A 26190-nucleotide genomic window follows, 5' to 3' on the forward strand; every position below is an offset into this window, starting at 1 on the left:
ATGCTGTGGTGATTCTGTGTGTTGTATTCCATTGTTGTATAGTTTAGCCTGACCTTATACCTGTGTATATTTAGTTGTATATCGTGTATCTAGTGTATTATTATAATCAATTACCTCAAGTAATTGTGGGCCTGCCTTTTATTCTGCATAACGAACGCACGTCCGTGTGAGCTCGGCTCAAGCCAAAACGCTACCCAGGGTTGGTTCCTGACCCGATATAGGCCCATTCACGGACTGGGCGTATATCTAAAATAGGGACTGGTGGCAGCATACCAACTGGGGATTGGGGAAGGCTGGTAGTGACGGTCGGAGGTTCAGATATATATATTCCTGGCGCGGCCAAGGAAGATATATATACCGCCCTCACTACAGAGGGCCCCGATACCCAGTAGGTTACAGGACAGTCTCCCTGGCGACCGCTTATCCTAGGTGCAGTTCCTTGACTGACCTGAGGCTAAGAGGGCGCTAGCGAGTTGTGCTGTGTAGTGACGTTACGGTTTAGTGACGTTGAAGGGATAACACACTACCGTGTTCCCTGCGCTGGTTGCAGCTACCTGGCACTACTTTCTCTAGGTGCAGTACCTTGACTGACCTGAGAGGTAAGGGGGCGCCAGAGAGCTGCACCCACCGGCCGGCTTTCATCACAGCCATCCTACCGCGTCATGGTGTACCCAGTCTGGACAGTCCTAACCTCTAAACCAAAACAGGGTTTACCAAGTACCCTGTTATTTCTATGCACTATTGTTTTTTACTTACTTACAGCAGGGTATATGTTCGTTTTATTTCTATCTTAGGTTTTGTCTAATGGCCAGTGTGAACATGCTCCTGTACATTGCATGTATAATTACCAACTTATACTCCAGTTCATTTCTTTTGGTTTTGCTTTAATAAAGATCAGTCTAATAATAATAATAAAAAAATCTCCAGAAAAATGACCATAAAAGACCGTTAAAATCTCAGTTAGTGGTAAAACTAATATCTGGACATTTTTAGATCATAAATCCAATGGATTAAACAGCAATTTATCATCACTCATATGAACATTAATCCAATTCTCAGAGTAGTTTGGTTCAAGCTTACCAGACTTTTCCAAATAGCAAGAGGTCAATCAAATATTGGTCCCAAATTGTCCTCATTAAGGCTATGTTTGCACGCATTTTTGTAGCATTTTTTTTATAATTTTGCTGCGTTTTTTTCTGCACGAAAGATGTGTTTCAGGCTATGTGCCCACGATGCAGAAATGCTCCGGATTTTTTCCTGAGCGTTTCTGCATCTCCCTGGCAGAAAAAACGCATGAGGATTGTACATGCGGATTGTACATGCATTTTTCCTGCCAGGGACATGCGGATGTGAAGCGTTCTTCACATGCATTTCCGCATGCGGATTGTACATGTGGATTGTACATGCGGATTGTACATGAGGATTGTACATGAGGATTGTACATGAGGATTGTACATGAGGATTGTACATGAGGATTGTACATGAGGATTGTACATGCGTTTTTCCTGCCAGGGAGATGCGGATGTGAAGTGTTTTTCCCTTGCATTTCTGCATGCAGGTTGTCAAGCACTTTGCAAGCGATTTTAGCATCACTTGGAAAGTGCTTGACAACTTGATCACACTATATAAATCCATGCAACCAGCATGGATTTTATATAGTGTGACCAAGTTAATTAAAAAAAACAATGGTAAAAAAAAAAAACATATACTCACTTTCTGATGGCCCCCGGTCTCCTTACGTGATGAGTCCGGTCTTCCCGGTGTCTCGCGGTGGTGTAAAAGGACCTTCCATGACGTCATTAGTCATGTGACATGTCACGCGACCGCCGACGTCAGTGGTCGCGTGACCCGTCACATGACTAAGTAACATCATGGCAGGTCCTTTTAGACCATCGCAAGCTGCCGGGAAGACCGGACGCATCGCTATGTAGACCGAGGGCCATCAGATGGTGAGTATAATGTATATTTTTTATTTTAATTTTTTTTTTTTTACAGGTCTCCTCTTCTCCAGACCCGGGTACCATCCGCACATTGAATCGCTTAATATCCGCATGTGCACATGTAGTCATGCGGATATTAAGCGATTCAATGCAAGTGAATGGCAGCGAAAACGCTGAGATTACGCAAAATAATTGGTAGTGCTGCGGATTTTTCCGCAATGATAATCCGCAGCGGAAATTTTCGCAGCATGTGCACAGCACATGCGGATTATCATTGGGGAACATGGCAGACCTTCTACCATGCCTTTTTTAAGCGTTTCTGCAGCAAAATTGCCGCTGTGGAAACGCTTAAAAGCATAGTGGGCACACAGCCTTACAGTACCAGCAAAAGCAATGAGATTTCAAAAATCTCATGTACATGTGGTTTTATTTTCCTCTGATTGCCTGAGAGCTGCAGTGTTTTTGAAATCTGCAGCATATCAATTCTTTCAGCGTTTCAGCAGTGTATTTTCACCCGTGTATTTTCACCCATAGAAACCAATAAGAAAATGCAAAAAAAAGCAGCAAACAGGTTTTGTTGCATTTTTGGTGAAAAAAAACTAACTTTATTAAACATGTACTGTAGACAAATGACACTTAATCCATACCCAAAAACTCCATAATAGAACAGCAGCAAAAATCCAACAAAAAAGCAGCTGTTTTGAAAGCAATTTTTACTGCCAAGAGAGCAGATTTTGATGCACACAAAAAATAAAATGCTGCAAAAATGCAACGTGTTAACATAGCCTTAGCCGTTATCTGCTGAAAGTTCTTCAATCCCCCTATTATAGCTCAGGCCCTAACAAAGGCAGCACCGCTTTTTCCCTCAGCTTTTGTTACCCAAGCCCCTACCACACTTTTTAGTGACTTCTTAGGCTATGTTCACACACATTGTGTTTTGCTGCGTATTTTGCAGCAGATTTTTATTCAAATTTTCAGCTGCATCTTGAAGTACCAGCAAAGTGTATGAAAAACCAGATTTCTCTGTTCAGACATGTTGCTTTTTGTTTGCTGCGTATTTTGTGCCTTGGTTGGGTTTTTGGAAAATAGAGCATGTCACTCCTCTCAGTGTTTTTTCACCCATAGGAAGTAATGGGTGGTAAATATAACCTGCGTTTTTTGCAGCGTTTTTGATGGCAAGATAGAATGGTATTTTTTTTTTCCACAGAACTTTATGTAAATGCCTAAATTGAGACAGAAGGACCGTGAAAAAAATGCTGCAAAAACCCCAATTTTTTTTTTGACGCAGCTGTTTTCCTGCCAGAGAAAAGTTGTCAGCAGATTTATACTGTGTTCCAAATTATTATGCAAATAATATTCTCAGATTTTCCCAAATTACCTATATGAATTGCAGTCATTGTAATTTTCCAGTCAAATAACTATTAGAGTACAACTGAAAGGTTTTTGTACAAACTGCCTATGATAACAGTATATTTTTAAAAAAATAAAAAACTCAAACTGCACTCAAAATGCATGTTCCAAATTATTATGCACAGCAGAGTTTTCAACCTTTTCATTTTAATAAAGAACAAAAAAATGGTCATTTTTGAAATTATAAGCATTAGCAGGTTATTACAAACTGAAATCAAACAGTTTTCAACTCAAAACTTTATTCTAGGTGATGTTACATTTGCACATAGGACCCCTTGTTCGAAAGGAGCTTCTGAACTCTCTCGTCCATTGAATTTGTCAGGTTTTGGATGGTTTCTGCTTCAATTGTTTTGCATGAGGACAGAATACCCTCCCAGAGCTGTTGCTTAGATGTGAACTGCCTCCCGTCATCATAGACACTCCTTTTGATGATGCTCCAGAGGTTCTCAATGGGGTTGAGGTCAGGGGAGCATGGGTGCCACACCAGAAGTTTGTCCCCTTTTATGCCCATAGCAGCCAGAGATGCAGATGTGTTATGAGCAGCATGAGACGGGGCATTATCAAGCATGAAATGATCTCGATGGTCCAGATGGATGGAGTGGAGGATGGCTGGTTGATGGACACCCCATGCAAACACAGCTACGTCGCTAACAAGGAGGTGGTGGAGTAATGTTTTGGGCTGGAATCATGGGGAGAGAGATTGTCGGCCCTTTTAGGATCCCTGAAGGGGTAAAGATGAACTCCATAATGTATGTTGAGTTTCTCAAACAGCACTTCCTTCCATGGTTCAAGAAGAACCATGCATTCCGCAGCAAGATCATTTTCATGCATGATAATGTCCTGTCTCATGCTGCACATAACACATCTGCATCTCTGGCTGCTATGGGCATAAAAGGGGACAAACTTATGGTGTGGCACCCATGCTCCCCTGACCTCAACCCCAATGAGAACCTCTGGAGCATCATCAAAAGGAGAGTCTATGATGGCGGGAGGCAGTTCACATCTAAGCAACAGCTCTGGGAGGGTATTCTGTCCTCATGCAAAACAATTGAAGCAGAAACCATCCAAAACCTGACAAATTCAATGGACGAGAGTTCAGAAGCTCCTTTCGAACAAGCGGTCCTATGTGCAAATGTAACATCAACTAGAATAAAGTTTTGAGTTGAAAACTGTTTGATTTCAGTTTGTAATAACCTGCTAATGCTTATAATTTCAAAAATTACCATTTTTTTGTTCTTTATTAAAATGAAAAAGGTTGAAAACTCTGCTGTGCATAATAATTTGGAACATGCATTTTGAGTGCAGTTTGTTTTTTATTTTTTTAAAAAATATACTGATATCATAGGCAGTTTGTACAAAAACCTTTCAATTGTACTCTAATAGTTATTTGACTGGAAAATTACAATGACTGCAATTCATATAGGTAATTTGGGAAAATCTGAGAAAATATTATTTGCATAATAATTTGGAACACAGTATAGCTGCAGAAAAAAAACACAACGTGTGTGAACATAGCCTAAGGGCAACAATAGCGGAGGGAAAGAGTAGTATTGCCTTTGTTAGCTGGACATTTGTTGTGTTTTTTGATAAGTGTTCGTACAATATTTCTGTATTCACCACATTACACAGGTAGACCTTTTCGGAGGTCGCCTATCCATCCAGTACATGGCTCTTGTTTTCCTAGCTAAAAGTAATGGATTCACAAATAAAGGTGTGGTGGTGGTGGAGCCACAATTCATCTAAAATACCTAACATATCAGAGATAAAGGAATAATATCTATAAATAATAAAATAAAAATTAATGTAGGACAGGTTAAGTAACCGGCCAATCCCACAGGTGCCAGAGATCCACACCCTGTGCACCACATTTCAGACTTAAGGCATCCTGGCATCTGCCCATTTTTTACAGCCTTACTGGTGTAAGGGTATGTGCACATGAGGTCTTTAAGATACAAGCAGACCTGCAGAGTTCTTCAAGAAGACACTTCAAGAAAAAGACCGCTGGCGTTTTCCTAAAGTGTCTTCACGGGACTATCTTCAGCCATTTTTGCAGCAGAATTCACCTGAAAAAGACATTGGGCAAGATTCATCAAAACTTCTATGCCAGTGTTCTGGCGTAAAACGCATTGTAAAGTAGCAATTTTGATGCAGCTAAAGGCTGCACTAAAATTTAGTGACTTTTAGGGTTGTCACACCATTTTCATCCAGCTTCTACAAAGTGAAGAGTAGCTTGGGTGGGAGGGGGTGTGCGACCACCACTCGTCAAATTCATGTCGCTATGCCACAAACCACACTCCATCAGGGACTCAAGTTGGATTTGTTGCGAGTTGCACATGGATGTGCATGTTCCCAATTCATGAAGAAGCATGCATTTGACTTCAACACACCTCTTCACCAATAATGGCGAGACAACGCCAATCTTCATGAATCAGGCCCGTTGTGTGCATATAGTCTAAGATATCACTGATGTATTAAAAATAATTGGATCTGTTTATTATTTATACCAGGAGACACATAAATGAGATTCTACCAAGTCCACAACTAACTCCTCATTCAGTTATGGAAAATGTCTTCCCATTCTTGTCTGATGTAGAATTCTAGCTGCTCAACAGTCCTGGGTCTTTTTTGCTGGATTTTTCGTTTCACATTGCGTCAAATGTTTTATAAGCGTCTGGACGACAGGCACTTCCATATGTTGTTCCAAACCTCTATATAATGCTCAGCATTGATAGCGCCTTTCAAGATAAGCAAGCTGCCCAGTCCATAGGCACCAATGCAGCCCCATACCATCAGAGATGCAGGCTTCTGAACTGCGCGCTGATAAGCTGGGTGGTTCCTCTAGAGTCCACGATTTACATTAAGAATTTCACATTTTCTGGAATGTGTTGATTTATGGCTTATTCTTTGCATGATAGAAATTTAACTCACATTTGTGGACTGCACGGCGAACTGTGTTCATAGACCATGATTTCTGGAGGTAATTCTGAGCCCATGTAATGATTTGAAGAACAGACTCATGCCTTTTTTTTTTTAACGTAGCGCCACCTAAGGATCACAGATCACGAGCCTCCAATGTTTACAGTCGCCTTGCTGCTTATGCACATAGATTTCTTCAACATCTCTGAATCTTTTAATGTTATGTACTGGTGGGATTCACAGTTTATGCAATTTTACATTAAGGAACATTATTTCTCAAAGTGTTTCACAATTTGTAAATGCAGTTGTTCTCAGAATGGTGAACCTTTGACCATATTTGCTTCAGAGAGACTCTGCCTCTGTAACAAACTTGTTTATACACAATGTATATTGATTGACCCACTAGCTGTCTTTCCATTACACCATAGGAGGAACATGATCCAGCATCACCATGCAGGTAGTAAAATTTTAAACTTTATTCATATTCCATTAAAAAAAAAAGATGAAAACAACCTGACGCATTTCTGGCACTTGAGGGTACTCTTAGTCATAGGATATAAAACAAAAGTAAATGACGAGCTGATAAATGCAACAAGACCCAATCAAAATTGATGTTGTCAAGCCTTTTGTTAACCCTGTCCCAACTTGAGATGTGTTGCTGCCATTAATTCTTAAATTAAATAATTTTTTCAAACAAAATGGAAAAATGTCTGTCACCTTCTGATCTGTGTTCTGTTGTGAATAAAATATAGCTAAAATTTCTGAATTACTGCATTCTTGATTTCCTTACATTTGACACTGTGTCCCAACTGTTGGGGAATTGGGTTGCAACTACTTTCTTTGGGCAAATATATCAGGGAAATGTTTCTATTAAAGCTGAATTCCTAAAAAGTGCATTTGAAAATAAGTTTTCTAAACCAAACCACCCCCTTAAAAGTGCAGTGAAATAATTAATCTAATAATCAATATGTTACTGCAACTCCTATTACAAACTATATAGGCTAGACCTATATATGTAACACACTATCTGTAAATCCTGACTTTTGTTCTTTAAAAGGGTTAGGCTTAGTGCCCACGATGCAGAAATGAAGCAGAAATTTTCCTGAGCATTTCTGCATCTCCTTGGCAGAAAAACGCATGCGTTTTTGCATGCGTATTTGCCATGCGTATTTCCAATGCATTGTATAGGCAAATACGCATGCAGAAATGCACAAGAATTGGTCATGTCCGTATTTTTTCTGCGAGTAAAATCTGCGCAGAAAAAATCCTGACCATGTGCACAGAACTTGCAGAATGTCATAGGAAGTCATGGGATAAGGTATGCAATGCGTTTCTGGAGCGTTTCTGCGCTGCAAATACGCACCAAAAACGCATCGTGGGCACACAGCCTTATTCTCAAGTTGTTCCTCGAGCAGCACAGCGCTCTGCAGACTCTTCACTTCCTTGTCTCTGGAGGAGCGGTGGGCACCCTCAATTGCCAGTTCTGGTCAGTAGCATTGGCCTGATACTGTAACACATTTTTCTGCCATTAACTACTGTGAAGTCTACACTTATCTCTATATGCAAATATAGTCATAAGACTTTTGAACAATCACATAGGTGGAAAAATAGTGATCAGGTGAACTACTCTAGAAACTGCCACTGGTGAGGGTGATGGGATAGTGATTTTTCAGGACTGATAACAGGTCAGAACCAAAGTGGGAGTGGAAGTGCGCAGGTAGTTGCACAAAAGAAATCAATGGGCTGGAGAGAGCCAACTTGTATCTCAGGACTTCACGCCTGAGCCTGGAATTTAACTACTGTACCTATTATAGTTTCTGATGGCCAAGGTCCTTGGCACCAGGCTGTACACTGTAGAAGATAAAAGCTTTCATAGCAAGATTTGAAAGTACTTAAATCAGTTGCAAAGTTGCTAATTTTCCAACTGTCTGACTAAAGCAATTTTATGAGATGAGAATACGGCTTTAATGTTTGTCAAGTTTTGCACGTATTAACAACAAATTAAATCTTTAAAGGGGTACTCCGGGGAGATAAAAAAAAAATTGTACTGTTCCTGCCCTCATACACTAAACAGATGAGATGTCCAGTGCACTTTAATTATCTATATAACACTTGTAAATCAGTGTGACAGGATCTGCTCCCCCTCCTGTCAGGGTCATTACATTATATACCAAGTGCTGCTTCCCCCTGTAAGGAACAGCCAGCCTGAGAAGAAGGAGAGTGGCCACACCACTGTGATCTGCAGAGAAACAGCTATTAGGCTATGTGCCCACGATGCAGAAATGCTCAGGATTTTTTCCTGAACGTTTCTGCATCTCCCTGGCAGAAAAAAACGCATGCGGATTGTACATGCATTTTCCTGCCAGGGACATGCGGAAATGAAGCGTTCTTCACTTGCATTTCCACATGCGGATTGCACATGCGGATTGCACATGCGGATTGCACATGCGGATTGCACATGCGGATTGCACATGCGTTTTTCCTGCCAGGGACATGCGGATGTGAAGCGTTCTTCACTTGCTTTTCCGCATGCGGGTTGACAAGCACTTTCCAAGCGATTTTAGCATCACTTGGAAAGTGCTTGTCAATTTGGTCACACTATATAAATCCATGCAAACAGCATGGATTTATATAGTGTGACCGAGAGAGTGTCAAAAAATAAAAAAATAAATGTATACTTACCCTCCGATGGCCCCCGGTGTCCTGCTTCACTCCGTTCTCCTGTGCTGGCAGCGGTAACGGAAGGACCTGCCGGCGTCAGCGTCGCGTGACCCATCACATGACTCTGACGTCAGCGCAGGTCCTTCATTCCATCGCGAAGTGCCAGGAAGCAAGTAGGAGCACAGAACGGGCCGCCAGAAGGTAAATATATATTTATTTTTTATTTTATTCTTTTTTTTACAGCTTTTTTAATGGTACCTGGGTGTGGATGAGACTCTCCTCTCCTCCACACCCGGGTACCATCCGCACATTAGAAACCGCCAATTACACAAGTACAGATGCAGTCTTGCAGAATTGGCGCGTTCTAATGCAAGTCAATGGCGGCGAAAACGCAGCACTTCTGCAAAATAATTGGTAGTGCTGCGTTTTTTTCCGCAATAATAATCCGCAGCGGAAATTTCCGCAGCATGTGCACAGCACATGCGGATTATCATTGGGGGATATGGCAGGCCTTCTACCATGCGTTTTTTAAGCGTTTCTGCCGTTGCGGAAACGCTTAAAAAAACGCATCGTGGGCACACAGCCTTAGAGTGGCTGATTACATCAGTGTGCAGCTCCCTGCTGTTATGTCCCAGACAGAGGGGTGAGCAGTGCAGTGCAAAGTTGGAGTGCTGATATGCTGACATAGGGAGCACCTTTCCCTCGGTCAAACTCTTTACATGCGCAGTCAGTAGTGACCGTGGCATAGAAAGTTAAATTGCTGGGATCCTGACTGTTGCAGTTGGGAGTCTAGCTGTAAGAGACATCCTTGTACAGTACATTTACAGCGGGACACTAACACTTAACCATGACATACACAGTTCAATACTGATTGTAATAGGGGAGGAGAAAAGTAGAGGGAGGGGTGAAGGAAAACAACAAACATTGTTTTTGGTTGTTTTTTTTGGCAATGTCACAAAAATTAGTAGATAGGAAAGCACAGGTTGTCTGCAAGGGGACAGAACACATTCTATGTATGAATATAGAGAAAGGAGAAAGCATTCACAGCAGACTCCGCAGGGGAAATTACACTGTGTGCACAATTAGGCAATTTGTACTTTTGATGATTAATTGTATTATTGAAATAAAGGGCTGTCGATCAATCCAAAAGGTTAATGAGCCTGAAAGCTGAATATTTAAAAAAATAAAAAAGTGAGATTTTGTCTTTCTTTGGAGAATATCTATATGTGCATAATTATTGGGCAAATATTAGTGTGCTAATTATACAACTACATGAAAAACTAAAATTTTTCCCCTCTCAGTTCTTTTTATCTGTTAAAATGAGACTAACCAAACACCTTAAAATGTACACACACATAGATATATTATATATAAAATAGATATACACATACATACATATATAAACATACATATCTGTCAGAAATTTATATATCTATAGTCAATCTCTCTCTCCATTTTTCATCACCACAATCTCCCCTTTAAGATGGGCCCCACCAGTTCTCACTAGGTTTTAGGCCAGGTGAGGATGGGGCCATGTCTTTATTTTTACATCTTTGTATGACCAGCCATTCTGTGCCGACAAAGTACAGGCACTCGGTGCATCATGGCGTGGCCAAATATTTAAGTGTGACGTTCCCGCCTGCTTGGTTTCCTTTATCGCTGCCCATCTATGGTGATATGAAGCTTGAGCTGTTAAAGAAAAGAAGGGGGTGTGGAGATAAAGAAGGATGGAAAACAAGCAGCTGGGAAGGTGCACACAAATACTTGGCCATACCATGCCTGTACTTGGTTTCAATCTGTCAGCAGGTTTTTGCTAATCTGAAGACAGCAGGAGATAGGGGCTGAAACACAGATTTCAAGGATGTGTCACTTTTTTGGCTGTGTGCTGTTTACTTAGATTGAAGGTTTTATCACCAGGACAATATCACTGTCAGGTCTGGTGTTCACCCTCTGATAAGGTAGACAATACAATAGACAATGTACATAGAGTGCTGTGGTGTGAGCGGGGTTAGCTTTCTGAGTTCTGCTACATCTTTCTCTACCTTATGCTGCTCTCAGATGAAGTAGAAAAAACCTGGTGACAGACTCCCTTTAATAATACAATAGCAGTTCCCCAATTCCACCTTGCTGGTGTCTGAGGCGAAGTGGAGCTCTGTGCCGCTTACTGATCCAGCCACAGGCCCATTCATCTGGTACGTCAAGAGTCACTCATCTTATTAGTCCATAAAGCCTTTGAAAAAAAATCTATCATCAGATTGTTCTGGACTTCGTCTTGATGTTCAACTTCTGTGTCTTGCTCAGTGGTGTTCAGGCTTTGGCCTCTCTTACCTTGGACATGTCTTTGAGCAGTGAACACCTTGTTAGTGAGGAGCGCAAGTGCTTGTTTCTCGAGTTCGCCGAGGGTGCTTGAGTGACATGTTCAAGTCCCCGCGCCCGCATGTTTCACAGCTGTTAGACAGCCACAAAACAGACTGAGATTGCCAGAGTATGTCAGGCAATCCCCGAATGTTTTGTGACAGTCTAAAAGCCACAAAACATGCGGCTGCGGGGACTTGAACATGTCACTTGAGCACCTGCGATAACCTGTGCATACCCGAGCACCCTAGGCAGACTGGAGTAACGAGCACTTGTGCTCATCACTACACCTTACACTTCTGGGCACTACAAGGAGGTTGCAGTTCTGGAATATGACAGAATATGACAATATGGCTTCCTGGTCACTTCACGTTTTACTCTTCTCAAATCTTTGACAATTAACGTGCGTATTGTTTTCTTAACACTTTTTTTTACGACCCTGTTGACTATTTGCAACAAAACTTTTAATAGTTCTGTAATTACATCCCAATATGTTAGCAATTTCAAGAGTGCTGCATCTCTCTGCAAGACATTATTTAGACTTTTTAGAGTCCGATAAATCTCTTTTCTGCCCTTGTTAAACAGCTGTGGAAAACAAGCTACCTAATAATTCTGCACACCTTGATTAAAGGGCATTGATATCCGTAGGCCGCACGGCACACATTACACATCACCTGATTTGCTTCATCCAATAAGCATTTAAGCTTATACAGCGTCGGAGTTGGAAAATCTACATAAAATTTATATGGTCAAAATACTGACTTCTTAATAATTGTGCATACATTGTAGGGTACACATATATTTACGTTCCAAAGCAAACATTACTAGTTTAGTGTCGGGCAAGTGCCCTAAATTCAAGCCAAACAACTCATATTATTATAGCAACAAAGAGGAGAACATTGAGTTTAGCGGTTAAAAAACATAATTTTTATTAATTCAATTTCTTAAAAAATTGCATGTATATTATAGTATACAGTTTTAGATGTAGAGATGGGTACCCAGTAAGGGCTGAAGTACCCAGGCACAAAAACACGTACATGGGTTGCAAAAATCAACTGCATTCATTGAACATAGATAAAGGGCTCAGGTAGAATTTATAGCAAGCACACTACACGGGGAGAGGTAGAGATACATTGGTAGTCCATACAATGTTATATGTAGTGGTCCATGCAATAGTCTACCTGATGAATCATGCAGCACAGGTGTCTTGCACATAGAAGAGAGTGAATAATTAGATTGATAATACATATACACATTGTAGGGCGTCTGCACAAAGGGTAGAAGATCCCCCGAGCTGGAGAAGGTAAAATCAGATACACGAGTTGGTGAAGTCAGCAGCATCCTGGCCCACAGACCTCACATCCTACATGTATTGATTGGAGTTACACAGCCAGAGGAGAAAGGGAAGAAACTAAGAGCAGGTGGGAAACAAATAAATGAATAAAGAATGGAGCCTATGCCAACCATATTTAACAATTCCATAGCGGTCCATAAGCTTTGATTAAAAGGAAAACCATTGGTCATCTGTAATTAATTTAGCTTTGCTGAAGAGCCCTTCACTTTAATGGAAAAAGTAATCCAGTAGCTACAATTAATGCGGTGTACATGGTCTTACATCATTTTCACAGAAAAGTGGTTTACAAAAGCATTTCTTAAGATACACTCATACGGACTAACTGGCAGTCATTTAATACCCTGGGTACACAGGCAAACCGCAGTGAACATGCACTGAATGATAGGACTTGAGCTGCTGAGAATAAAGGCAGCAGCCTATTTATACCAGACAATGTGTTGCAGAGAAAGGTGAGATTTTATGCACCATAAAAAAAAACAGAAAACAATTCGCCCTATGAACAGACCTTTAAGGCCCCGTCACACTAAGCGATGCAGCAGCGATCCCGACAACGATACGACCTGTCAGGGATCGTTGCTGCGTCGCTAATACATCGCTGGTGAGCTGTCAAACAGGCAGGCTCACCAGCGATCAGGGGAGCAGCGATATCGTGGAAAGAATCGTTCCACGATGTCCTGCTCCCGTTACCAGCCTGCTGCTTAAGCAGGAGCAGGCTGGTAACTATGGTAAATATCGGGTTACTAAGTGCGCGTGTGCCCCTAGTAACCCGCTGTTTACCATGGATACCACTCTGCTACGGTGCGCTGGAGCCTCCGCTCACTGTAGCAGAGTGGTATCCATGGTAAACAGCGGGTTACTAAGTGCGCGCGTGCCCCTAGTAACCCGATATTTACCATGGTTACCAGCCAGATCGTTGGTCCCGCTGGTCACACACAGCGATGTGTGCTGACCAGCGGGAGGCCAACGACCAAAAAATGGTCCAGGACACTTTGCAACGATCAGCGACCTCACAGCAAGGGCCTGATCGCTGCAAAGTGTCACACATAGCGACATCGCTGGTGAGGTCGCTGGTGAGTCACCAAAACCGTGACACAGCAGCGATCTCGCTAGCGATATCGCTTAGTGTGACGGGGCCTTCAGGCTCATTCATCGGGTGTTTGACAGCCTCAATCATGATAATCTTTCAGTGTAAATGGACCTTTAGAATTGACTTTCTGCAAGCAGCTTTTTTTTTTTTTTTTCTGGAAATATAACTGGTTAGGATGTACGGTTAGAACAATCTTCTGCCCCTTCTCCCTAAATCAGTTTGGCAAAGGGATGGGTGCAAAAACGTTGCATCAATTTCAGCTGATCCCCCTCCCACACACATACACTATTGACCTCTTAAGGCCACAGCCCCACTATCAGTATTTGCCCACCACCCCACTATCAGTATTTGGTCAGTATTTTTTCTCAGGAGTGGGAGCCAAAACCAGGCGAGGAGCAATCAGAGAAAAGGTATAATAGAAACAAGTCACCAATTCTGCATTTATCACCCACTCCTGGTTTTAGCTCCCACAAAAAATACTAACCGAATACTGATAGTGGGGCCGTGGCCTAATGATGAGTGTTCCCAGTAAATATAAACCATCAGAATGTTTTCACCTCCAGGACAAAACAATTACACTCTGTTGTAGACAAACACTATATGGTGAAAAGTTTAAGTAGACCTACAGAAGCTTTTACGATATCCCAGTCCAAATCCAAAGGCATTTATAAGGGGTTGATCCCTACGTTAGAAGCAGTTTTAGTTGCACTCTTCTAGGAAGGCTTTCTACAAGATTTTGGAGTGCGTCTGTGGGAAGTTTTGCCCATTTATCCAGAAGAACACTTGTGAGGTCCTACACAGAAGTTGGAAAGGGCCTGGCTCACAATCTCAGTTTTAGTTCATCCCAAAGGTTTTCGATGGGGCTGAGGTCAGGACTCTGCAGTGCCAGTCAAGATCTTCCACATCAAACCCACCTATGTCTTCATGGACCTTGCTATGTCACTGAGGAACAGCCATTCTGGAGCAGAAGAGGGCTTTACCCCAACTGTTCCCACAAAGTTGGAAGCATTCAATTGTCCAAAATGTCTTGGTATGCTGAAGCACTAAGATTTTCCTTCACAAAAGAGAAGAGACGAAAGGACAACTGACAAACACCACCATAACTTTATCCCTCCTCCACCAAAGTTTATACCTGGCTGCAAGACAGGCAATGTTCTCCTGGCATTCGCCGTACCTAGACAAAGAAATGTAATTCATCACTCCGCAGAATGGGTGTGCCCAGCCTTAGAGTGCTTTGGTGGCATCCTTTACACCTGCAATCCAACACTTGGCATTGTGCTTGGTGATTTAAAGGGATTTTCCCACAAACAAAAGTTAATTTTAAAAATTGTCTGTGTCTGACCGTGTACGGAACATACCACATCTCCTGGGCAGGGGAAGAAGCAAAAGAGTGTACAGATATTACAGCTCGGGATCGCAGAGGATTCATATTGTGAGGTAAAACATTCCACGGCCTGTTTTTAAACAATATTTTACCTCACAAAATGAATCCTCTGCGATTCCCTGCTGTAATGTCTGTATGGTCTTTTGCTTCCTCCCCTGCCCAGGAGATGTGGTATGTTCCGTACACGGTCAGACACAGACAATTATTAAAATTAACTTTTGTTCGTGGGAAAACCCCTTTAAGGTTTGGGTGGAACTGGAAACCCATTAATGAAGCTCTTAAACAGTTTTGTGCCGATGTTAATAACTGCAGAGTCCCAATTCTCTTCTGAAATGGAGTCCTGCAGAGCGTTGGTGACGTTTATGCACTATATGCCTCTCTATAATTTTATACGGTCTCCACCTTATTACGGAGTTGTTAAGATTCCTAAACACTTCCACATTTTATTACAGTCACAGGTAATAGTGGAATAATTAGGAGGAAGGAATTTCATAAACGGACTTGATACAACGGTAGCATCCTATTAGAGTATCACTCGAATTCCATGAGTTCTTTAGAACAACCCATTCTATCTAAATGTTTTCAAGTCTAAGTTTCCACAATGAGCTTTTGACGCTGCAGATTTTCTGCGCCTAATTAAATTAGGTTACTGTGCATTTTTATCGCTGCACTTTGCCTCTTGTTGGTGTGTCATACTTTATTTAAAGCTGCTAGGTTATTGATACTTCTGGTACTTGGCTTTGAAAAAACTTTGACATGCTTTAGGTACAGATTGCATGCGTTTTTACCAGGGAAACGCACTAAAAATGCATGTGCGTTTTTTTACCTTTAAATTTCCACACCCAATGTAAGTTTATGGGGGAATTCCGCACAGAAAACGCAGTGTACCCGCAAGAGAAATTAACATGTTGCATATTTGCAACACACTGCAGGTCAGAAGAAGAAGAAGCACAGAGGGCAGGAGATTTCTATAAATCCCATCGACTTTGCTGGAACAGTAAGACGCTGCGAATTTGATAAGCAGCATCAAAAACGCACCACAAGCTCAACGTGGGCACACAGCCTAAAAGCAGACTGCATTGCCAGGGGCTGGATTTTATACACCTGAACATATTTGGGGACATAGCAACATGGGTATATGCCCTGCCACTAGGTGAAATAAAAGTATTAGGCCATGTGCCCACGTAGCATTTTTGTAGCGTTTTTACGGCTGCGAAAACGCCACGAAAAACGCTTGTAAAACCGTCTGCCATGCAAAGCAATGTGAATTCGGATGTGCTGTGCACATGATGCGCTAATTTGCGCGCCGAATTCGCATTGCGTTGCAAAACGCAGCATGACCATTTCTACCGCGATTACGCTGCAAATTCGCGGCCATTGAGGAACACTGAAACGCAGAAAACCCGCAGGTATATGTGGATTTGCTGCGTTGCAATTATATTCAATGGCCGTGAATTTGCAGCGTAATCGCGGTGCGTGCGGTACCCAGGATGAAGAGGAGACTACAACTCCTCTTCATCCCAGCTACCACGCGGTGAAAAAAAGAAATAAAAAGTTAACTACAAACAAAACCTGTATATTCACCTCTCCGGCGGCCCCCGGTCTGCTCCCGGCCACGTCCTCTCTCCTTGGCGTCCTGCGGCGTACTGGCAGGACCTGCAGTGACCATCAGCTGACTAAATGACGTCACCGCAGGTCCTGACAGTACACTGCGGGATGCCGAAGAGAGAGGACGCGGCCGGGAGCAGACTGGAGAGGTGAGTATACAGGTTTTTTTTTTTATTTTTAACGTTTTAATTCTCTTTTTTTTTTTACTATAGATGCTGCATTTAAAGCATCAGTTGGTCACACATTATACATCCATGCCGGTTGCATGGATTTATATTGTGTGACCAACTTGTCAAGCACTTTTCCAAGTGATGCTCAAAATCGCTTGGAAAACTGAATGAAAAAACGCATGCGAAAACGCTGAAAAAACACTGAAAAAACGCTTCTCTCTGGCAGAAAAAATGCATGCAAATCTGCATGCGTTTTTTTCTGCCAGAGAGAGGCAAAAACGCTCTGCATCAAATCTGCTACGTGGGCACATAGCCTTAGGCTGCGCCTGGTGGGCTACACCCTCTCCTCAGACATTGAGCAGCTAAGTGCCAAAAGCAGTAGGAGAGAACCCGAATCAGAAAACTCAAAGAAAAACAATCAGATAAGCTACAGGCACCAAGAACTGATCCTCGGACAGAAACACAATGAATAGGGTGGGAGATGTGACCCCCAATGTATTCAACGAGGAGACCTGATATGATTGGTAATTATGCATATAAACTATATGGACAATCGGTAGTAGATACTCCCTCTTTGCATTGTAGATGAAGTAAAAAGTTAAATCCATGGGAACTACCAGACAGTTAATATCTTCACACTTTCTATGTACATGTATGTGGAAGAGTAAAAGCACAAACCTTTCATTTTCATAGGATGGCATTTTCAGCTGTGTGCTGCTGTTCTCCAGAAGATACAGACTGTAGAATATATTGTAATGGATCCTGATTATACAGTAGAAACAAAAGAAAAAAAAATCAAATGCATATTAATGACAGCAGTTTCCACTTAACATGTCAACTTATCAGGGGATTTAAATGGTGGAGCAATGCTGGCTAGATCAAATTAATTTAAGACAATGCCATTCAATACAATCACAATCTGTTGATGTACCTGTAGGTTTGCACAGGTATGTGGAAAAAACAGATCTAGTGAGTACTGATGAAAGGACAACAGTGGCACAAGAATATTTGAGCTGATCTGTCATTTATTATGGCAGAAAAAGAAAATAAATCAACAGCTCACATCAAGTTTTTGACAGATTATTTCCTACAGTTGCCATCATGAAATGGAGAAAACCAATGGGTATCGGTTGTCTAAATCTATTATGAGATAAAATCACAGCCATGTATAACTCGTAGTGATGAGCGAACATGCTCGTTACTCGAGATATACAAGCATGCTCGGGTGTTTTCAGAGTATCTTCAGCATGCTCGGTCTTATGTTTTCATCACTCAGTGCTCATGATTTGTGACAGTTTGGCAGCTTTAATACATGTGAGGAATGCCTATTTCTTAGGCATTCCTCACATGTATTAAAGCTGTCAAACAGTCACAAATCATGAGCACTGAGTGACGAAAACATAACACAGAGCACCGCTGAAGATACCCTGCGAGCACCTGAGCATGCTCGCTGAAAGGGTTAACAGGACATAGTCGCTCATCACTAATAACCAGCCTTACTACGCTAGAAAATCTGCCATTTTAGTTGACTAGTGTTTAAAGAAAACTTGTGATTAGATTCATGCTGCCCAAACCACAGGCAAAATGAAGCAGACAGACACGGTCTGCGCAACTGCAACCACGTATAGTTCCTCTGAAACTCTGCAGCATTTCAGAGAAATCACTTTACAGCGGGGACGTATAGTCCCCAGCAGCTCCTCAAAGTCCAATGCGGTCTCTGGCCAGCTTCTCCCAGTCCCGATACCCATGATTGAGTGATTCCTCAAAATATGACTGCATAGAGAGATGTGTCAGTTAACTGGAGGGATAATGTAGAAAACCTTGTGGTGTGATAAACAAAACAAAATTTATTTTATTGCAGAAATACCCAGGCAAAAAATGTAAATGTTTCGGTCAAATTGTGGCCTTCATCAGTCAGATGAGTATGAGAAACACTGCATGCTACAGTGCGAGGTGAGGCTATGCGGTATCCGCCACTATGTAAGGACGTGCGTTTGAGTGCCAAGTTTTTGTACATTATAATTGACGGATTTTGGATCCTATTTTAGCACTACCTTTTAACCGGAAGTGTCGTGTTTTTTCTTCCACTTCCTTCAGTCAACTGGAAGAAGGCCTCAACAAGCTGGCCAGGGGCAGCATCGTACTAGTCAGCGGAGATATCTAGGCTACAGCAGCTTTCAATGTGTCTATGCTGATAAGTCAGAAGTGGTCCCTAACCTCCTTCTGGAAGCCCTGCTCCAGCTGACTGACAGATTCCTTGCTATGTATGTTTGTAGAAAGAAACCAGTCAAAAGAATCGGGACAGAGAGAAAAAGAAAAAAACTGTCATAAAAAGCAAAACATTTTTGTGCAATGTGAGGCTGCACAACCCACTTTGAGACTTAAGTGTTTTCATGCCATTTTCGCCTAGCTCTGACAAAATGAGTAGCGCTGGCGGGGTACGGAGGCGTAGCGACGCCTGCTCGTCTAATTCATGATGTCCAGTCCACGAGGCGCATACCACTTTCCACCTTGCCTGATTCGTTAGCGTCACGCGCCTCTTAATGAATCAGATGCCTCGCACTCAAGAGCCTACCCCTCATCAAAGCCGGTGTAAAAAACACCGGTCTTGATAAATTGGGGCCACAATCTCCTGCAGCTTTTTAAGGCACGTTTTCTCTGCAGCCATGAATGTTTCACTCTGAAAAGCTGCAGCATTTCAAATCAACCATGGGCAGCATGAATCTAAAAGAGAATATCCACCTTTTAACAAAATGTTAATTTAGATTTCTGTGTCTATTAATTTCTTATTTGATCTTCAGTAATGAGTTCACTATATGAAATGCATGGCTCTTTCCCATCCTTATTGATAATGCACTTTAACTTGCTATTAAAATCACCCCATTACCCAGATATTGCCAGATTTCATTTTCTGTTTAGCTCATTGCCTAGATTACAGGCCACTGCTGTAGTCTATCAGCAATGGCCAAACATGTGCAGCGCTTGCAAGTTATTTTCTGCTGAGCTTGTAAGCATCGCACTGAAGCTGTCGGGGATTGCTGGAGTATGCAGATCGCTCCTGATCCCGGCCAACTTCAGTTTAACTGCACTTCTGATGCTTCAGAGGCAAAGCTGCCTCATATAATAGCATTGGGAGCACAGTTTCATCCAGAAGCGCAACGATTGTCTAAGCTGTCAATCATGCTATTCAGTAATCATTATGTTGGGAGCGGTGCGCTTAGATACCTGGTATTGCAGATCCATCAAATAGAGAAATCTAAAATAAGTCACACAGGCATTTGTCAGATCATTTTTTACTGTGTTTTAATTTCATCTGTACCTATTACTGATGCAAATCTTCTGTTCTCTCATGGCAAAGAGACAGGTTGCTAAACAGTATAATGCTTCCATGACGTCAATAAGCCATAGAGGAGATCTAGAATGTCGCAAGCATCTCATTAACCTCAGGATATCGCCTACTTTAGTTGACAGAAGAACAATTACTGAAAATAATGCCCAAGCGTTCACTTTCTGCAATACAAAAAAATGAAATACATTAAAGGGAAGCAATCATAAAATTACCAATTTGTGTTAAATGTAGTTTTTATAAAGTTTTGCCATTTTTTCTTTAACGCATAATCACAATTTACACAGTCATGGCCGAAAGTGTTGGCACCCTTGAAATTGTTCCAGAAAATGAAGTATTGCTCCCAGAAAATTATTGTAATTACACGTTTATTTCCATTGTGTGTATTGGAACAACAAAAGAAAAAAAAATCAAATTGGACATAATTTCACACAAAACCCCCAAAATAGGCCAGACAAAATTATTGGCATGCTCAACTTAATATTTGGTTGCACACCCTTTGGAATAAATAGCTGCAATCAAATTGCTTCCTATAAGCATCAACAAGCTTCTTACACCTCTCAACTGGAATTTTAGACCACTCTTTTGCAAACTGCTCCAGGTCTCTGATATTTGAAGGATGCCTTCTCCCAACAGCAATTTTGAGATCTCTCCACGGGTGTCCAATGGGATTTAGATCTGGACTCATTGCTGGCCACTTCAGATCTCGCCAGCGCTTTGTTTTCATCCATTTCTGGGTGCTTCTTCAAGTATATTTAGGGTCATTGTCCTGCTGGAAGAGCCATGACCTAGGATGCAAACCCAGCTTTCTGACACTGGGCACTACATTGCGACCCAAAATCCTTTGGTAATCTTAAGATTTCATGATGCCTTGCACTATTCAAGACATCCAGTGCAAGAGGCAGCAAAACAACCCCAAAACATCTTTGAACCTCCAGCATATTTGACTGTAGGTACTGTGTTATTTTCTTTGTAGGCCTTATTCCATTTTCGGTAAACAGTAGAATGATGTGCTTTACCAAAAAAGTCCATCTTAGTCTCATCTGTACACAAGATGCTTTCCCAGTAGGATTTTGGCTTACTTAAATACATTTTGGCTAACTGCAGTCTAGTTTTTTTTTCTTGTCTGTCAGCAGTGGGGTCCTCCTGGGTCTCCTGCCATAGCATTTCATTTCATTGAAATGTTGAAGGATAGTTCACGCCAACACTGATTAATTCTGAGCCTGAAGGGCAGCTTGAATTTCTTTGGAACTTGATTGGGGCCGCTTATCCACTATCCGGACTATCCTGCATTCCAACCTTTCATCAATTTTTCTCCGCCGTTCACATCCAGGGAGATTAGCTACAGTGCCATTGATTGTAAACTTATTGATCATGTTGTGCACCGTGGACAAAGGAACATCAACATCTCTGGAGATGGACTTGTAATCTTGAGATTTTTGATATTGTTCAATAATTTTTGGTTCTCAAGTCCTCAGTTTTGTTCTCCGCTTTCTGTTCTCCATACTTAGTGCGGCACACACAGATTAAAAAATTGAGTCAACATCTCCCCTTTTTATCTGGTTTCAGGTGTGATGTTCATATTGCCCACACCTGTTACTTGTTACAGGTGAGTTTGAAAAAACATCACACTTGAAACAAAGTTGTTTACCCACCATTTTGGAAAGGTGCCCAAAATGTTATTTTGTCCGTCCCATTTTTGGGGTTGTGTGTGAAATTATGTCCAATTTGCCCTTCTTAGTTTTTTTGTGTTGTTCCATTTCATATAAAGGAAATAAACATGTGTATAACAACATGTGTAATTGCAATAATTTTCTGGGAGAAATAGTTCATTTTCTGGAACAATTTCAAGGATGCCAACACTTTCAGCCATGACTGTATATTAAAAAAATATATTTATTATATATAATAAATTATTATTTTTATCATTTTACAATTTTCACACTGGCTACTGGAGATTTTTTAGACTCCAACTTGGACTACAACCCCGCTATCAGTATTTAGTCAGTATTTCTCCTCAGTATTTGTAAGCCAAAACCAGGTGAGGAACAATCAGAGGAAAAGTATAATAGAAACAAGTCACCAATTCTGCATTTATCACCACTCCTGGATTTGGCTTACAAATACTGAGGAAAAATACTGACCAAATACTGATAGTGGGGTCGTATGTTGTTTCATGAAATACATGTACATAGAGAATGAGTCTGACCATTGTGGCTATTTTAATACAAAGACGGAAGAGAAACCGACAAAAAGAGTCCAGAATAGGTGTGAAAATACAAAATGTATTGATCAAGAATATTAAAAATAATAAAAGGGTGGGAAGAAATGACCAAGGAGAAAAGCGGACAAAATTCTAAGTGACAGTACACAATAATTACAGGTAGCTAGCAAAAATCTAATACAAAATGACCAAAATAGATATATAGATCCAGAGGAGATTAAAAAAGTAACATAATTGCTATAGAGGAGTGTCAATAGAGAAGAAAAAAATCCACAATAAAGTGCAACCGTGCATAGATCGATGAAAAAACATTGATGTAAGTACCAAGTTTTATAAGACAAATAACATAAATATGACTATATGGCTGTGAATAACTTATTATGGTCAATAACGTACTGTACGTGGATGCCTCAAGTCCACATAGTAGCTGTGTTAGTATGATCTATGGGGAACAGCTATGGCAGCATAATTATAACTGGGCTGTGCCAGAGAGCATTTCATATGAAACACATCATGTGACTATACCTGAAGAAGAGGATAAATGATGATCTGTCATTCAGAAGTGTCCACCCCAATGAGCGTTTCGGCATCTGCTTCTTCCTGAAGCAGTGGGCCTCAAGGAAATGGCCGCCGAGATCCCAGTCTGCACATGGCTCGGGCGGCCATTTCACTGTAGAGCACCAGGATAAGACCCTGCCTACAGTCCCACCCCGAAGCACGGGCGTATCATTAACTCAAACTGCAAACACTGATTACACAAGACGGATTTCTTTACCTCAGGGATCATATTAATCAGTGCAGCAGCCCCAACATGACACTGCCTGTAGTTTACTTAGTAAAATCCTGCTGACAGGTTCCCTTTAACATATGCCTTTTTTAATAGCTCACTATATCTTTATCATGTTCAATAGATCATTGTGAGTATATAGAGTGATTAAGTGATGACTTTAGGCAACACTCTGTAGCTAAATATATATTTATCATGTGCTATATTACTTCTTATATTTTATAGGGAGTGGCTAGTTTTAAAAATTGACCAATGTGTTGATGCGATATGATATTATTTTAGCACAAAGTGCATCTCAAGCACTTAATATTGATTTATATGTCTTTTACATGCCAGAATTAGTGCCATTGTATCTAATTTGATGACTTGCTAATTAGCTTTAATAGAATATACCTTTTTTGTATTGATATACAGGGATACTTTCTGTGTTTTCTATAGCCTAACATGTTAATCCAAGGAAGGCAAAAACCCAAATGGGGCAGACATTAATAGCTCCATATTATGGGAAAAATAATATACAGACTACACATATGGCAATTAGACTAGATTCCTGGATCAAAGCCCCATCACAGAGTCTAGTGTACATAACCTGTAATATATGTTTCAAAACAGGCATTCAGGCCTTTCTTGAATTTTAGTAGAGAATTAACCATTATAACATCATGTGGCAAAGAGTTCCATAGTCTCACTGCTCTTACAGTAAAGAAATTTCATGTGTGATAATTAAACCTTCTTCCATCTAGATGTAGATAGGGGTGTCAAACTCATTTTCACAGAGGGCCACAACAGCATTATGGTTGCCTTCAAAAGGGCCAACTGACATTGTAAGGGCATATGCAGACATCCGTGAAACACAGTACAAGCATGGACTGCAATGCATGGACTGGCCATGAGCTATAAGAGGGCTGTTCCTGGGTAGTAAGGCTAAGAGAGCTGTGCCAGACCTCAGAGTCCAAGATGGACTGCTCCCTATGCCAAGCACTGGCTGCGTCTGCTCCGATTCAAAGATGTAACCACAAAAAAGTGCAGGCTGACTGCATACACCGGCTATGCAGGCCGATTGCGATCCCCACTCACTCTGACAAAGATGGCACCTGCTCCTTGTGCTAGCGCCACCCCCTCTGTTAAGCACCAACTATGTGGACATAGAACGCAGCCAGTACCTAGTAGAGGGGATTGGTGCCAGCACAGGGGGCGGCTTGCGCTTTTGGAGTGTGCGCCGGAGCTGAAAATCGAACACTGTTCTGACTGTCTCTCCACTTTCCCAGTATGGAGAGCTAGTCAGAGCAATGGTGAAGCGAGTCCTGACCTTGTGGGCAGCATAGAATGATGTGGTGGGATGGATTCAGCCTGCAGGCCTTGAGTTTGACATTTACGAGATGACCCCTTGTCCCTGTTGCAGGCCAAAGTGTAAAAAGATCACTAGAAAGATCTTTGTACTGTTCCCTCATATATTTGTACATTGTAATCAAATCATCCCCAAGCATTTGTTTTTCCAAAATGAATAACCTGTCTTGATATTGCAGCCCAACCATTTCCTTGGTCGCTCTTCTTGGCAAAAGCTCTTATTCAGCTATATCCTTATACCCTGGAGACCAGAACTGTATTCTAAGCGTGTCCACACTAGTGACTTGTATTAGAGGCAAAACTTTGTTTTTGTTATGAGCATCTATGCCTCTTAAATACATCCCATTATTTTATTAGCCATGGCAGCAGCTGCCTGACGCTGGTCACTAAACTTGAGTTGAGATTGGTGGATCCTGTGTTATCAGTTGAATATAGAGTGTTACCTGGCATTGTAATCCTGTCTATGAAGAGGAAGCTTCTACTTACTGTCATTATATTAAGGGTTTACAGGAGTCTAAAAAAGCCTCAATTGCCAGTGTGAAAATATAAAAAGTATGTATGTATGTATGTATGCATGCATGCATGCATGCATGCATGTATGTATGTATGTATGTATGTATGTATGTATGTATGTATGTATGTATGTAACCCATGAATTGACAGTGAAAGAAGCACTTTTCTCTGATAATATATATATTACACAGTAGCTTATTTTCATGTGGACTATTATTGATGTATGAAATAAAAATTCAAATGACTTATGCTTCAGGTACAATTATTGCCAACTAAACACTGGGGTCGCATTTGGATAATATCCAAAACCACATCAGCATATAAGGCTGCTATGGTTCCCTGTATTTGATAAATTGGACACGTACTATACACACACAATATTATAAACATATTAGCATACATAAGACAGCCTTATGTAGATACAAAAGAGCAAACATAGCTGTTAAACCAACAAGGTCAAGGTCAGCATGAGCTCCACTCCAGAAACATAATCAAACCAAGGAGAAAATATGGAGTAAATCAATAGGAAAAATCTTTACTAAATACATAAATATAAAAGATGCATAATCAAATCACAGCGTTTAGCAGATAGGGATACATAGGGTTGAGGGATAGCAGCAGTAAATAGCTCATGAGCCCCCCACACACCCACACGATAAATAGTAAATTATGGGGTGGGGACTCCTCAGGTAAGGTAACTAGCATAAATAGAAAATGGCCAGGGAACAGTAGCACTCAGTATATCCTGGACTAAGAACCGTCCGCAATCTCATAATGTACCCACAGTCCAAAAATACATAAAGGGAACCTTACCAGGGAGTAGAACACGAGACTAAAGTGCCGAGTGCAATTGGCCCATGGAAACAAGCGCCTCAACATGCGTTTTGCCTGATTTGGTGTGGCTTTCTCAAGAGGCAGCCTCTACTCCCTCCCATCTTTTATATTTATGTATTTAACAAAGATTTTTCCTATTGATTTACTCCATATTTTCTCCTTGGTTTGAATATTATAAACATATAGTGATATATAAAATTGCAAGAAAATAATAAGACACTTAAAATAGCAGTGGATTTGGCCAATTAAATGAC

The 26190-nt window shown here is 41.2% G+C and overlaps 1 protein-coding gene across 2 annotated transcripts in view; it reads right to left on the reverse strand.

Annotated features, from left to right (window-relative positions):
* Positions 1–26190, reverse strand: part of FBH1 (F-box DNA helicase 1) — a 104606-nt gene that overhangs the window by 50944 nt on the left and 27472 nt on the right. For both annotated transcript variants that reach the window (XM_073652465.1, XM_073652464.1), the window contains exons 6-7: positions 20205–20395; positions 17564–17647 (exon numbers count right to left, since the gene is read on the reverse strand). In XM_073652465.1, the coding sequence (XP_073508566.1) occupies positions 17564–17647; positions 20205–20395 (275 nt within the window). The remainder of the gene's footprint in view (positions 1–17563; positions 17648–20204; positions 20396–26190) is intronic.

This window comes from Phyllobates terribilis, unplaced genomic scaffold (assembly GCF_046119375.1).
Source record: "Phyllobates terribilis strain yellow unplaced genomic scaffold, ASM4611937v1 Scaffold_11__3_contigs__length_659146591, whole genome shotgun sequence".
Classification (NCBI taxonomy): domain Eukaryota; kingdom Metazoa; phylum Chordata; class Amphibia; order Anura; family Dendrobatidae; genus Phyllobates; species Phyllobates terribilis.